This window comes from Apodemus sylvaticus, chromosome 3 (genome assembly GCF_947179515.1).
Source record: "Apodemus sylvaticus chromosome 3, mApoSyl1.1, whole genome shotgun sequence".
In the NCBI taxonomy this organism is placed as follows: domain Eukaryota; kingdom Metazoa; phylum Chordata; class Mammalia; order Rodentia; family Muridae; genus Apodemus; species Apodemus sylvaticus.
Genome location: NC_067474.1, coordinates 167,294,851 through 167,305,983, shown reverse-complemented (window position 1 = coordinate 167,305,983; position 11,133 = coordinate 167,294,851). Strand labels below are relative to the sequence as shown.

The 11,133-nt window shown below is 53.0% G+C and overlaps 1 protein-coding gene across 3 annotated transcripts; it reads left to right on the top strand.

Moving 5' to 3' along the window:
• Window positions 1-106: 106 nt before the first annotated feature.
• Tas1r1 (taste 1 receptor member 1) lies at window positions 107-11,130 on the top strand. 3 transcript variants are annotated; one of them, XM_052178268.1, is made up of 6 exons: window positions 107-453; window positions 3,825-4,131; window positions 5,569-6,330; window positions 6,634-6,840; window positions 7,162-7,282; window positions 10,004-11,130. In XM_052178268.1, exons 1-6 carry the CDS (start codon window positions 260-262, stop codon window positions 10,933-10,935), a joined length of 2,523 nt encoding a protein of 840 aa, XP_052034228.1. In that variant the 5' UTR covers window positions 107-259; the 3' UTR covers window positions 10,936-11,130. The 3 variants fall into 3 exon arrangements, with proteins under 3 accessions (XP_052034228.1, XP_052034229.1, XP_052034230.1); XM_052178269.1 differs by having other exon boundaries at window positions 316-418; XM_052178270.1 differs by lacking the exon at window positions 107-453 and adding an exon at window positions 851-1,017.
• Window positions 11,131-11,133: the final 3 nt, after the last annotated feature.

The following is an 11,133-nucleotide window of genomic DNA, read 5'->3' as shown; positions in this document are numbered from 1 at the left end:
ACAACCGAGCAGAGGGGGGTGGGGGGGTGGGGTCTCAGGGATCCACCTGGTTTCCATCCCTGCCCTGGCCCTGCCCAGTTCCTGAGAGAGACCACAGCCCGGAAGGCCAACAGCCTTTCCACAACTGGGCTCCAGTCCCACCCCTTTCAGGGGCATGAAGTTGTGAGGCAGGCATCTGGGCAGCTGTCCTTCCCTGTATTTAAGCAGCCCTTCTCTGGGGTGTGCTCAGTCATGCTGGGCAGAGGGACGTCTGGCCAGCATGGCTTTCTGGGCAGCTCACGGGCTGTTGAGCCTGCAGCTGGCCGTAGCTTACTGCTGGGCTTTAAACTGCGAGCGGAGAGAGTTCTCTCCCGGCTTCAGCCTCCCTGGGGACTTCCTCCTTGCCGGCCTCTTCTCCCTCCATGCTGACTGCCTGCAGGTGAGACACAGACCTCTGGTGACTAGTTGTGACAGGTAAGTAGGGCCCGGCGGAGCTGTCACCTAGTGGGGCGGCGATGTGAGGCTCTGGGTTTAGGCTCAAGCGCCGTATACCTGGATTTGGTGGCTAAGGCATGCAACACATATCATCTCTATACTGGGAGAGGGAGACAGGAGGGGCCCAAACTCAGGGCATGAGAGTTCAAAACCAGCTGAGGCCAGAAATCCTGTCAGAGACTCTCCTTTAGAGGAACACAAGGAAGGACTGCTCTGCTTGCCTCAGAGCGAGCCACTCCCCAGAGATCTCAGTGACTGAACTCAGCCCATCCTTTCCTGTTTTGTGGTGGCATTTAATTATTTATGAGCACGCTGTCACTGACACACCAGAAGAGGGCATCAGATCTCATTACAGATGGTTGTGAGCCACCATGTGGTTGTGGGATTTGAACTCAGGACCTCCGGAAGAGCAGTGTGTGCTCTTAAAATGCTGAGCCACCTCTCCAGCCCCCTATGTATTATTATTTATACTGCAATATATTCTCATTTTTGCTGTTGGCGTGCGTTGTAACTCCATTCAAGCGTCTGGCTTTTCTCCAGCAGGTAAGTGGACTTTCCAGGAGGAGGTTTCCTTTCTGAGATGCCTTCTGTGCAAGCCTCCCATTGCGGAGGGAGGTCCAGAGTGCTGGCTTGCTTCATGTGATGGCTACCTGACTGTTGGCTAGGATGTGTGGTTCTGGAACCTCTGGCCTGAGAGGACTAGGTCTGAGAGCAGCAGATGGGGGGCTGGGCAGAGAAAGCTCGGTTTCCACAAGAAAACTGACTTCAGGTGACTGAAGGACTTATGGTGAGGAGGTACTGAGCCTCTCAATCTGCTCTGGGGACACAGGTGACAAAAGCTGGGTGGGGGAGGGCGGTCATTAAAAAGGCTGGGGAGCAGGGCATGTCAGATCCTCAGCATTGGGTCCCTCGTGACAACCGTTACCAAAACTGAGACCTCTCAGCCTAGGTCTAGCTGTGCGAGGTGGGTGGGAAAGTTAATTTTACATGTCAGTTTGACCAAGAGATGGTGCCTGAAGTTGCTGGCTCCAACTGTCAGTTTAGACTTTACCGTGTGAAAGTGTGTTTTTGAGGGGGTTAGCATTTAAATTGGGTGGGGCAGGGGTGGTTCAGGCCTTTAATCCCAGCACTTGGGGGGCAGAGGCAGGTGGATTTCTGAGCTCAAGGCCAGCCTGGTCTACAGAGTGAGATCCAGGACAGCCAGGGCTACACAGAGAAACCCTGCCTTGAAGAAGAAAAACAAAACAAAACAAAACCAAAAAAGCAGAACAAAAACATTTACACTGATAGGCTGTGTAAAAGAGCTCACCCTTGGGCAGCCAATGGGCCTCACGCAACCTCTTTCAGGCCTTCCGAGAGAAGGTACTGGGGAAGGATCAGAGTCCCCATCCGTCCTCGGAGTGAGAAGATTGGCCAACCCTACCAGTTTTGAAATTTACTATCATGTGAACTAGTCCTGCAGAGGACTCCTTCTCCTGTGTGCATGTTTCTATGTGCTTGAGGGCGTCGTGGTGGGAAGAACGTATGTTAACCCTGTTTCTTCAGAACAGGGCTTCTGGAATTTTTGCATTTTGTGGCAATTTTTATCTGGAAAAGTTTTTTTTTTTTTCTGTATGTATGGGTATTTTGCCTACAAATATCTCCGTCTGTCCTGTGCATGCCTTGTACCCAGAGGACAGAGCCTCTGGCACTAGAGTTACAGATGGCTGTGAGCCTCTGTGTCGTTGCTGGGAATTGAAGCCTGGACCTGGCAGAGCAGCCAGGGCTCTTTAACCACTGAACTTCTGTCCAGAAGCTCTAAGATGTTTTTTGTTTTTAAAAAGATTTATTAGCCGGGCAGTGGTGGCACACGCCTTTAATCCCAGCACTTGGGAGGCAGAGGCAGGCAGATTTCTGAGTTCCAGGCCAGCCTGGACTATAGAGTAAGTTCCAGGACAGCCAGGGCTACACAGAGAAACCCTGTCTTGAAAAACCAAAAACCAAAAAAAAAAAAAGCTTTATTTATTTCATGTATGAGTGCTCTGTCTGCATGTTCACCTGCATGCCAAAAGAGGGCATCAGATCACATTATAGATGGTTGTGAGCCACCTTGTGGGTGCTGGGCCTCTGGAAGAGCAGCCAATGCTCTTTAACCACTGAGCTTTCTCTCTAGCCCCAACCCCCTCCCACCCCCGAGAATTTGTTTTTAAAGATTTATTTATTTATTATATGTAATATACTGTAGCTGTCTTCAGATACCCCAGAAGAGGGAGGGCATCAGATATCATTACAGATGGTTGTGAGCCACTGTGTGGTTGCTGGGATTTGAACTCCGGGCCTTTGGAAGCGCAGTCAGTCAGTCCTCTTAACCGCTGAGCCATCTCTCTAGCCCCAGTCCCTTGAGAATTTTTAACATGACTTTAGGTATACAAAATAGGTAGATATTTGGGCGTGGTCATACATACCTTTAATGCCAGCAGTCAGGAGGTAGAGACAGGTGGCTCTCTGTGAATTCTGGGCTAGCCTAATCTAAATAATCCCAGGCCATCCATCCAGGGCTATGTAGTGACATCGCGTCAAAAAAAAAAAAAAAAAAAAAAAAAAAAGGAAAGAAAAAAAGACAATTGCATACTCATAAGATGAATGGATGAACGCATTTGTTTATTTTTACATAAATCTCAGCTGAATATTTGGCACCTCTGGACACAGAATTTTTTTAAGAGTTTAGTTATGTTGATTGCTGTGAACACAACTTCAAATATATAGTATAAATATATGATATATAGAATAAGTATATGATATATAGTATAAATATATGATATATAGTATAAATATATAATATATAGTACAAATATATAATATATAGTATAAATGGCAAAAGTATGCTTAGGGTCATTTCAGGAATCATTGGAAATTCTGTCCCAACCCCATGCCAAGAATCACTGAGGACTGTGTCATTGGACACAATCCTCAATCCACAATCATTAGGAACTCAGGCCAACGGCTCAAACAGACATTTAGGTAATCTAGCGTTCTTGTATAATCCAATCTGAAGACGTATAGATCTGAGGCTTGCATGCTATAGAACGAATGGCGGCAGCCAAAAAGGAAAGTCTTTGTTTTCCTTTATTAAGCCATCATGTTTCTGTGAGAGTGGGAAACTTCGTCTGCTCAGCAAAGACACTGCACTTTGTAGTGTGGGGTGGTCTCAGTTCTGAGAACCTAGGGCCAGGTATTTCAGGTTGGTGCTGGCTTGGACAGAAACCTCAGAGCTTCCTTTCTGCCTCCAAAGCGTGGGATGCAGGAGGTAGAGGGTCTGGGGGTGTGGGCGTGTGGGGTGAGGCTTGTTCTTTCTGGGCTCCTCCCTACAGGCCTGACAGCTTCAACGGCCATGGCTACCATCTCTTCCAAGCCATGCGGTTCGCTGTGGAGGAGATTAACAACTCCACGGCTCTGCTCCCCAACGTCACCCTGGGCTATGAACTATATGACGTGTGTTCAGAGTCTTCCAATGTGTATGCCACCATGAGGGTGCTCGCCCTGCAAGGGACGGGCCACATAGACATGCAGAGAGATCTTCGCAACCACTCCTCCAAGCTGGTAGCCATCATCGGGCCTGACAACACTGACCACGCTGTCACTACTGCTGCCCTGCTGGGCCCTTTTCTGATGCCCCTGGTAAGCGGAGCCTCGGGGATCGCAAGGGTGGAGGGCGCTGGGATCCTCTCTGAGGCTAGGCTGCCCCTTGATGTCATCCTGCCCGCCATTGCGTCTGCCCCGTCTTCCTGCCTGCCTCCAGCCTTCTGCCTCAGCCATCATGGGGAAAGCCCATCCTTTTAAATTTTGTTTGTTTTGTCTTGAGACACGGCTTTACTATGTAGCTCTGGCTGTCCTGGAACTCACAGAGATCCCCTGCCTCTGCCTCCCAAGTGCTAGGATTAATAAGGCGTACGGACAGGACCACACCTGGCCCACAGATTTCCCTTCGGAAGGAAGCGTTGCTACCCAGGTGCTCACTCTGTGCCTTCTCTTCATCCAAAGGCTCCGTTGCCTGTCATCCAGACGCCCTTTCCTCCACGTTAGACACTGTACCACGTGCAGGCATGCCTTTCTTCCTTGCTGTTCCACGGTCCCTGCTGTGCTCAGCCGTCGAAGCGGCCAGCGAGCCCTCTTCCGGGTCCTCTGACTTCCCGGTCCCCTGATGTGCGGGTCCTTTGTGCTTACACGCCCGGCTCTCTCCCTGCCCCTTGCCACTGAACTTCCTAGAGCGCTCTAGTGTGGCTTCCTGACTCTTCCATTTGCGCCTCAGCCTTGGAGTCTGTCCTTGCTTGATCCAGCCGGCTGTCGTAGGAATACCTTGCAGAGTTCCAAATCCATTGAGCGCTTGCTGGTCCTTTAGTCCTTTCCCCTGCATGGGTTCTTCGAGGCCTGCCGTCCCGCCCACCCCGCTCCTTGCATGGCTCTATCCATGGCTTCCTGTCATCTCATCTTTGCCTGCCCCTAGGACTTTGCTGACAGTTTTTCAGATCGCCATCAAAGTCTGGTTTACCTTCAGGGCCCGTCTTTCATCTTCTCTCCTTTGGCTTTTTGAGACAGGGTCTCGTGCAGGCCAGACTGGCCCTGTAACCCACATCGCAGCCCAGAGCAGCTTTGAACTCCTGATCCTCCACCTTCGCCCTCTTAAGTGCTGGGATTAGTGGCCATACCTGGTTAAACCTTTTACCTGTTACTGTAATGTACCGGTGATTTCATCAGCCCCTGGCTCTGCTAAGCCTCTCCAGAACATTCTTCACTTGAATTAGAGATCTACTCCTCCAACTTGATCTGAACATGTCGTTTCTCAGAGGGCACCTTAGCTCCCCGTAGTGTGCAGGATGGAAGTGAGAATTAAGGTTCCCCCTGTCATGTCCTAGAGAGCAGGGCTTGTTCCGTGTTTTAAACACGTGGCCGTTTCACTTGTCTGTCAGGCAGAGCCCCACACCCCCGATCTCCCTAGAGAGGCCCACCTTCTTTGCATCCTCCCTGTACTAAGTGGGCGCTGTGGGGGAGGGGCAGACTATTTCAGTTACGGTTGCTGCTGTGGCTGACCCCAGTGGGTGCAACCCCTCCACACAGGTCAGCTATGAGGCAAGCAGCATGACCCTCAGCGCAAAGCGGAAGTTCCCGTCTTTCCTCCGGACCATCCCCAGTGATAGGCACCAGGTGGAAGTCATGGTGCAGCTGCTGCAGAGTTTCGGGTGGGTCTGGATCTCGCTCATCGGCAGCTATGGCGATTACGGGCAGCTGGGCATACAGGCGCTGGAGGAGCTGGCCACGCCCCGGGGCATCTGCGTGGCCTTCAAGGACGTCGTGCCTTTCTCCGCCCAGGCGGGTGACCCAAGAATGGAGTACATGATGCGGCGCTTGGCTGGAGCCAGGACCACCGTGGTCGTGGTCTTCTCCAACCGGCACCTGGCTGGAGTGTTCTTCAGGTCTGTGGTGCTGGCCAACCTGACTGGCAAGGTGTGGATCGCCTCGGAGGACTGGGCCATCTCCACGTACATCACCAGTGTGCCTGGGATCCGAGGCATCGGGACGGTGCTGGGCGTGGCCATCCAGCAGAAACAGGTCCCCGGCCTGAAGGAGTTTGAAGAGTCCTACGTCAGGGCGGTGACGGCTGCTCCCAGCACTTGCCCAGAGGAGTCCTGGTGCAGCACCAACCAGCTGTGCCGGGAATGCCACGGTTTCACGCCGCTTAGCATGCCCAAGCTCGGAGCCTTCTCCATGAGCGCCGCCCACAACGTGTACCAGGCTGTGTATGCTGTGGCCCATGGCCTCCACCAGCTCCTGGGATGCACCTCTGAGGCCTGTTCCAGAGGCCCAGTCTACCCCTGGCAGGTAAGAGATCTCAGCCAGGCTGTCTGCGTCCAGACAGTGAGTGGCCGGCTCCTCCCTTCCTTGAGCCTTGTGTTCCCCCACCTACCTTGTCCCAGAGAGGTCAAAGGTTAGGAATGCTCACAAAAGAGTCCTTTGTGAGAGGTCTCCTCTCAGGAGCTGGTCAGCGGTCAAGGGAATCTCTAGCAGTGGGAATAGTTTGCCGAAGGCCTTATGGGTGGGTTGGAGCCACCCAGAACAGAGAACCCTGCTGGCTGGCTGGGTCTGTGTGGTCTGTGGTGGATTCATGACATCTGTCTGTCCTAGGTTCTTCAGCAGATCTACAAGGTGAATTTTCTTCTACATAAGAAGACGGTGGCATTCGACGACAACGGGGACCCTCTAGGCTTCTATGACATCATCGCCTGGGACTGGAATGGACCTGAATGGACCTTTGTGGTCATTGGCTCTGCCTCCCTGTCTCCAGTTCATCTCGACATAAATAAGACAAGAATCCAGTGGCACGGGAATCAGGTAATGGGACATGGCTGCTCGCCAGGTGACTGCTTTATGTTACCAGAACCTGGGGAGTGATGCCAGCCCAGAGCAGGACTGGGGGGGGAAGGGGGGCCCACACGGCAGGCTACCTCAGGTCTGCAGTCCTGCCAGGGATGCCAGCCTCATGTGCCATCAAACAGATGCCCGGCTGTATCTCACCACATCTGACCCCAGACTGTGCTCTGGGAGTGAACCTGGAGAGCAGTGCACAGATGCCTCTTCTCTGTCCCTCCTGTGAGCTGTCCTTAGGACTTGGGCTCCTCTGTGTGACCTGCAAATCGCTGTGGCTTCTTATAGGTGCCTGCGTCAGTGTGTAGCACGGACTGCCTGGCAGGGCACCACAGGGTGGTTGTGGGTTCCCACCACTGCTGCTTCGAGTGCATGCCCTGTGAAGCTGGGACCTTTCTCAACACGAGTGGTAAGTGAACAGCAAGAGGGTGGGTGCTCCGGCACCCAAGGTGGTAGGTGCTCCAGCACCCAAGATGGTAGGTGCTCCAGCACCCAAGGTGAGTGCTCTAGCACCCAAGGAGGTAGATGCTCCTGCACTCAAGGTGGTAGGTGCTCCAGCACCCAAGGTGAGTGCTCTAGCACCCAAGGAGGTAGATGCTCCTGCACTCAAGGTGGTAGGTGCTCCAGCACCCAAGGTGAGTGCTCTAGCACCCAAAGAGGTAGATGCTCCTGCACTCAAGGTGGTAGGTGCTCCAGCACCCAAGGTGAGTGCTCCAGCACTCAAGGAGGTAGGTGCTCCTGCACTCAAGGTGGTAGGTGCTCCAGCACCCAAGGTGAGTGCTCCAGCACCCAAGGAGGTAGGTGCTCCTGCACTCAAGGTGGTAGGTGCTCCAGCACCCAAGGTGAGTGCTCCGGCACCCAAGGAGGTAGGTGCTCCAGCACCCAAGGTGGTAGGTGCTCCAGCACCCAAGGTGGTAGGTGCTCCAGCATCCAAAGTGGTAGGTGCTCCTGCAGTCAAGGTAGGTGCTCCAGCACCCAAGGTGAGTGCTCCAGCACCCAAGGAGGTAGGTGCTCCTGCACTCAAGGTGGTAGGTGCTCCTGCACTCAAGGTGGTAGGTGCTCCAGCATCCAAAGTGGTAGGTGCTCCTACACTCAAGGTAGGTGCTCCAGCACCCAAGGTGAGTGCTCCAGCACCCAAGGAGGTAGGTGCTCCTGCATCCAAGGAGGTAGATGCTCCTGCATCCAAGGAGGTAGATGCTCCAGCACCCAAGGTGAGTAAGTGAACCGCAAGAGAGTGGGTGCTGTAGCACCCAAGGTTGAATGCTCCAGCACCAAGGTGGTAGGTGCTCCGGCACCCAAGGTGGGTGCTCCAGCATCCCTGGGCCCTGGACTTCAGCTCATTGGCTTGTCAGTCAGTGTTCTAGTTAGGATTTCCACTGCTGTGAAGAGAGACACCACAACCAAGGCAACTCCTTGTTTTCCTTTTTTTCATTTAAATGCAGGCTTATTGGGAAGCTGCTCTGTTCACTGGCCCCAAGGACTGGGGCCAGTCAGGGAGGTTGCCATGGGAAGGGAGAGAGGTGAGAGGGAACGAGAAACAGCTAGTCTGAAGAGAGGGAGAGAAGACAGGGAGGAGAGAGCCAGGACCACTCCTACAAAGGCAGACGGTTTACTGGAGCTGGCTCACAGTTTCAGAGGGTCAGTCAGTCCACCAAGGCGGGAAGCATGGCAGCCCGCAGGCAGACATGGTGCTGGACAAGGAACTGAGACTTCTGCATCTTTATCCCAAGGCAGCGGGGAGGAGGATGTCTTCCTCACTAGGAGACATCAAAGCCTGCCTACACAGCAACACATTTCCTCCAACAGGGCCACACCTCCTATTACTGTCACTCCCCATGGGCAAGCACATTCACACTACCAGGCTGGGTACAGGTTGAAGGACCTGTGTCACCAGGCTGAACTCTGATTGGGTAGAAATAACCACGTAGGAGTCTCAGGCCTGCCCTCTGTTGGAGCACTGCTTCCACACCCCACCAGCTCCCACGGTCTGGTTTGTCTATTCAGATGGACACAGCTCCACTGTGCTGTGCTGTTTATATGAAGCCCCTTCCCTGTGCCAGAGTCCAGCACTTGAAAGGTCTGAATTAATCACACACTCTAGCATAGTCTATAGCAGGAAGAGGCTATGTGCCCCATGCATCGACTCAGAGCAGAGGGCAGAGGGCACAGGGGGTATGAATTCAGCTCGGAGCTTAAGGCGGGGCGGGGTGGGTGGGGCACGCATTCTTTCCTTTTAGTATCTCTGTGGTGGTGGGAGCATCTAATGCCCATCACCAGGAAGTCGGGACTCATGTATCTTGAAGTACAAGCTCAGAAGGTGGATCTGGCTAATGGAAATCACGCAGAGAGAGACAAAAACGTCCTTTTTAAAAAAAAATTTTTATTTATTTTTATTTTTCGATTTCTTGAGACAGGGTTTCTCTGCATAGCCCTGGCTGTCCGTCCTGGAACTCACTCTGTAGACCAGGCTGGCCTCGAACTCAGAAATCCACCTGCGTCTGCCTCCCAATTGCCTTCCAAAGGTGTGAGCCACTACTACCCGGCTAAAGACAAAAATGTCTTATCTTTAAAGTTGGGTGTTCTTGTTGGGCGGTGGTGGCACACTCCTGTAATCCCAGCACTCTGGGATGCAGAGGCAGGCGGATTTCTGAGTTCGAGGCCAGCCTGGTCTACAGTGTGAGTTCCAGGACAGTCAGGGCTACACAGAGAAACCCTGTCTCGAAAAAACCAAATCACCCCCCCAAAAAAAACCAAAAAAAAAAAAAAAAGCTGGGTGCTCTTAGGGGCTGGAGAGATGGCTCAGAGGTTAAGAGCACTGTCTGTTTTTTTAGAGGTCCTGAGTTCAAATCCCAGCAACCACAGGTGGCTCAACCATCTGTACTGAGATCTGGTGCCTTCTTCTGGCCTGCAGGATATATGCAAGCAAATAAATACATATTAAAAAAAAAAAAAAGCTGGTCACTCTTACCAAGTCAGCCTCACTAGTCTGCAGAGCTACTAACTAGCATTAAGCTCTCTGTGTTTGCAAACTTCCAGAATCTTGCAGGCCTGAAAGACGACCTCGAACTGCCTTTCCCATTCCCGCCCCTTCTGCTCACCTGGCTCTCAGAAACCTTGTCTTCCCTTTCAGAGCTTCACACCTGCCAGCCTTGTGGGATGGAAGAATGGGCGCCTGAGGGGAGCACAGCTTGTTTCCCACGCACAGTCGAGTTCTTGGATTGGCATGAACCCATCTCTTTGGTGCTGTTAGCCACTAACACGCTGTTGCTGCTGCTGCTGGTCGGGACTGCTGGCCTGTTCGCCTGGCATCTTCACACGCCTGTTGTGAGGTCAGCTGGGGGCAGGCTGTGTTTCCTCATGCTGGGTTCCCTGGTGGCCGGGAGTTGCAGCTTCTACAGCTTCTTCGGGGAGCCCACGGTGCCCACGTGCTTACTGCGTCAGACCCTCTTTTCTCTCGGGTTTGCCATCTTCCTCTCCTGCCTGACAATCCGCTCCTTCCAACTGGTCGTCATCTTCAAGTTTTCTACCAAGGTACCCACATTGTACCATACTTGGGCCAAAAACCACGGTGCTGGTCTCTTCGTCATTGCCAGCTCCATGCTCCATCTGCTCATCTGTCTCACGTGGCTTGCAATGTGGACCCCACGGCCCACCAGGGAATACCGGCGCTTCCCCCATCTGGTGATTCTTGAGTGCACACAGGTCAACTCTGTGGGCTTCCTGGTGGCTTTCGCACACAATATCGTCCTTTCCATCAGCACCTTTGTCTGCAGCTACCTGGGTAAGGAACTGCCAGAGAACTATAACGAGGCCAAATGTGTCACCTTCAGCCTGCTCCTCAACTTCCTATCCTGGATCGCCTTCTTCACCGTGTCCAGCATTTACCAGGGCATCTACCTGCCTGCGGTCAATGTGCTGGCAGGGCTGACCACTCTGAGTGGCGGCTTCAGCGGTTATTTCCTCCCTAAGTGCTATGTGATTCTCTTCCGTCCACAACTCAACAATACAGAACACTTTCAGGCCTCCATTCAGGACTACACGAGGCGCTGCGGCACTACCTGATCCGCTGGGAACTCTTGGGAATGGGCAGATTGGGAAGCCTCTCTTCTCCGGCTGAAGGTGGCGGGTCTAGTGGGGCGGAGAGCTTGAAGTGTCTGGGAGAGTTCAGCCACGGCTTGCGATGTATAAGCACACAGAAGAATCCAGTGCAATAAAGACGTGAAGTGTGCGCGCGCGCGCGCGTATGTGTGTGTGTGTGTC

Coding starts and splice junctions, on each gene's coding strand:
- Tas1r1 (XM_052178268.1), top strand. CDS start 260: ATGGCTTTCTGGGCAGCTCACGGGCTGTTGAGCCTGCAGCTGGCCGTA. Junction 4,132..5,568: donor GCCCTTTTCTGATGCCCCTG/GTAAGCGGAGCC, acceptor CCCTCCACACAG/GTCAGCTATGAGGCAAGCAG. Junction 6,841..7,161: donor TCCAGTGGCACGGGAATCAG/GTAATGGGACAT, acceptor GGCTTCTTATAG/GTGCCTGCGTCAGTGTGTAG.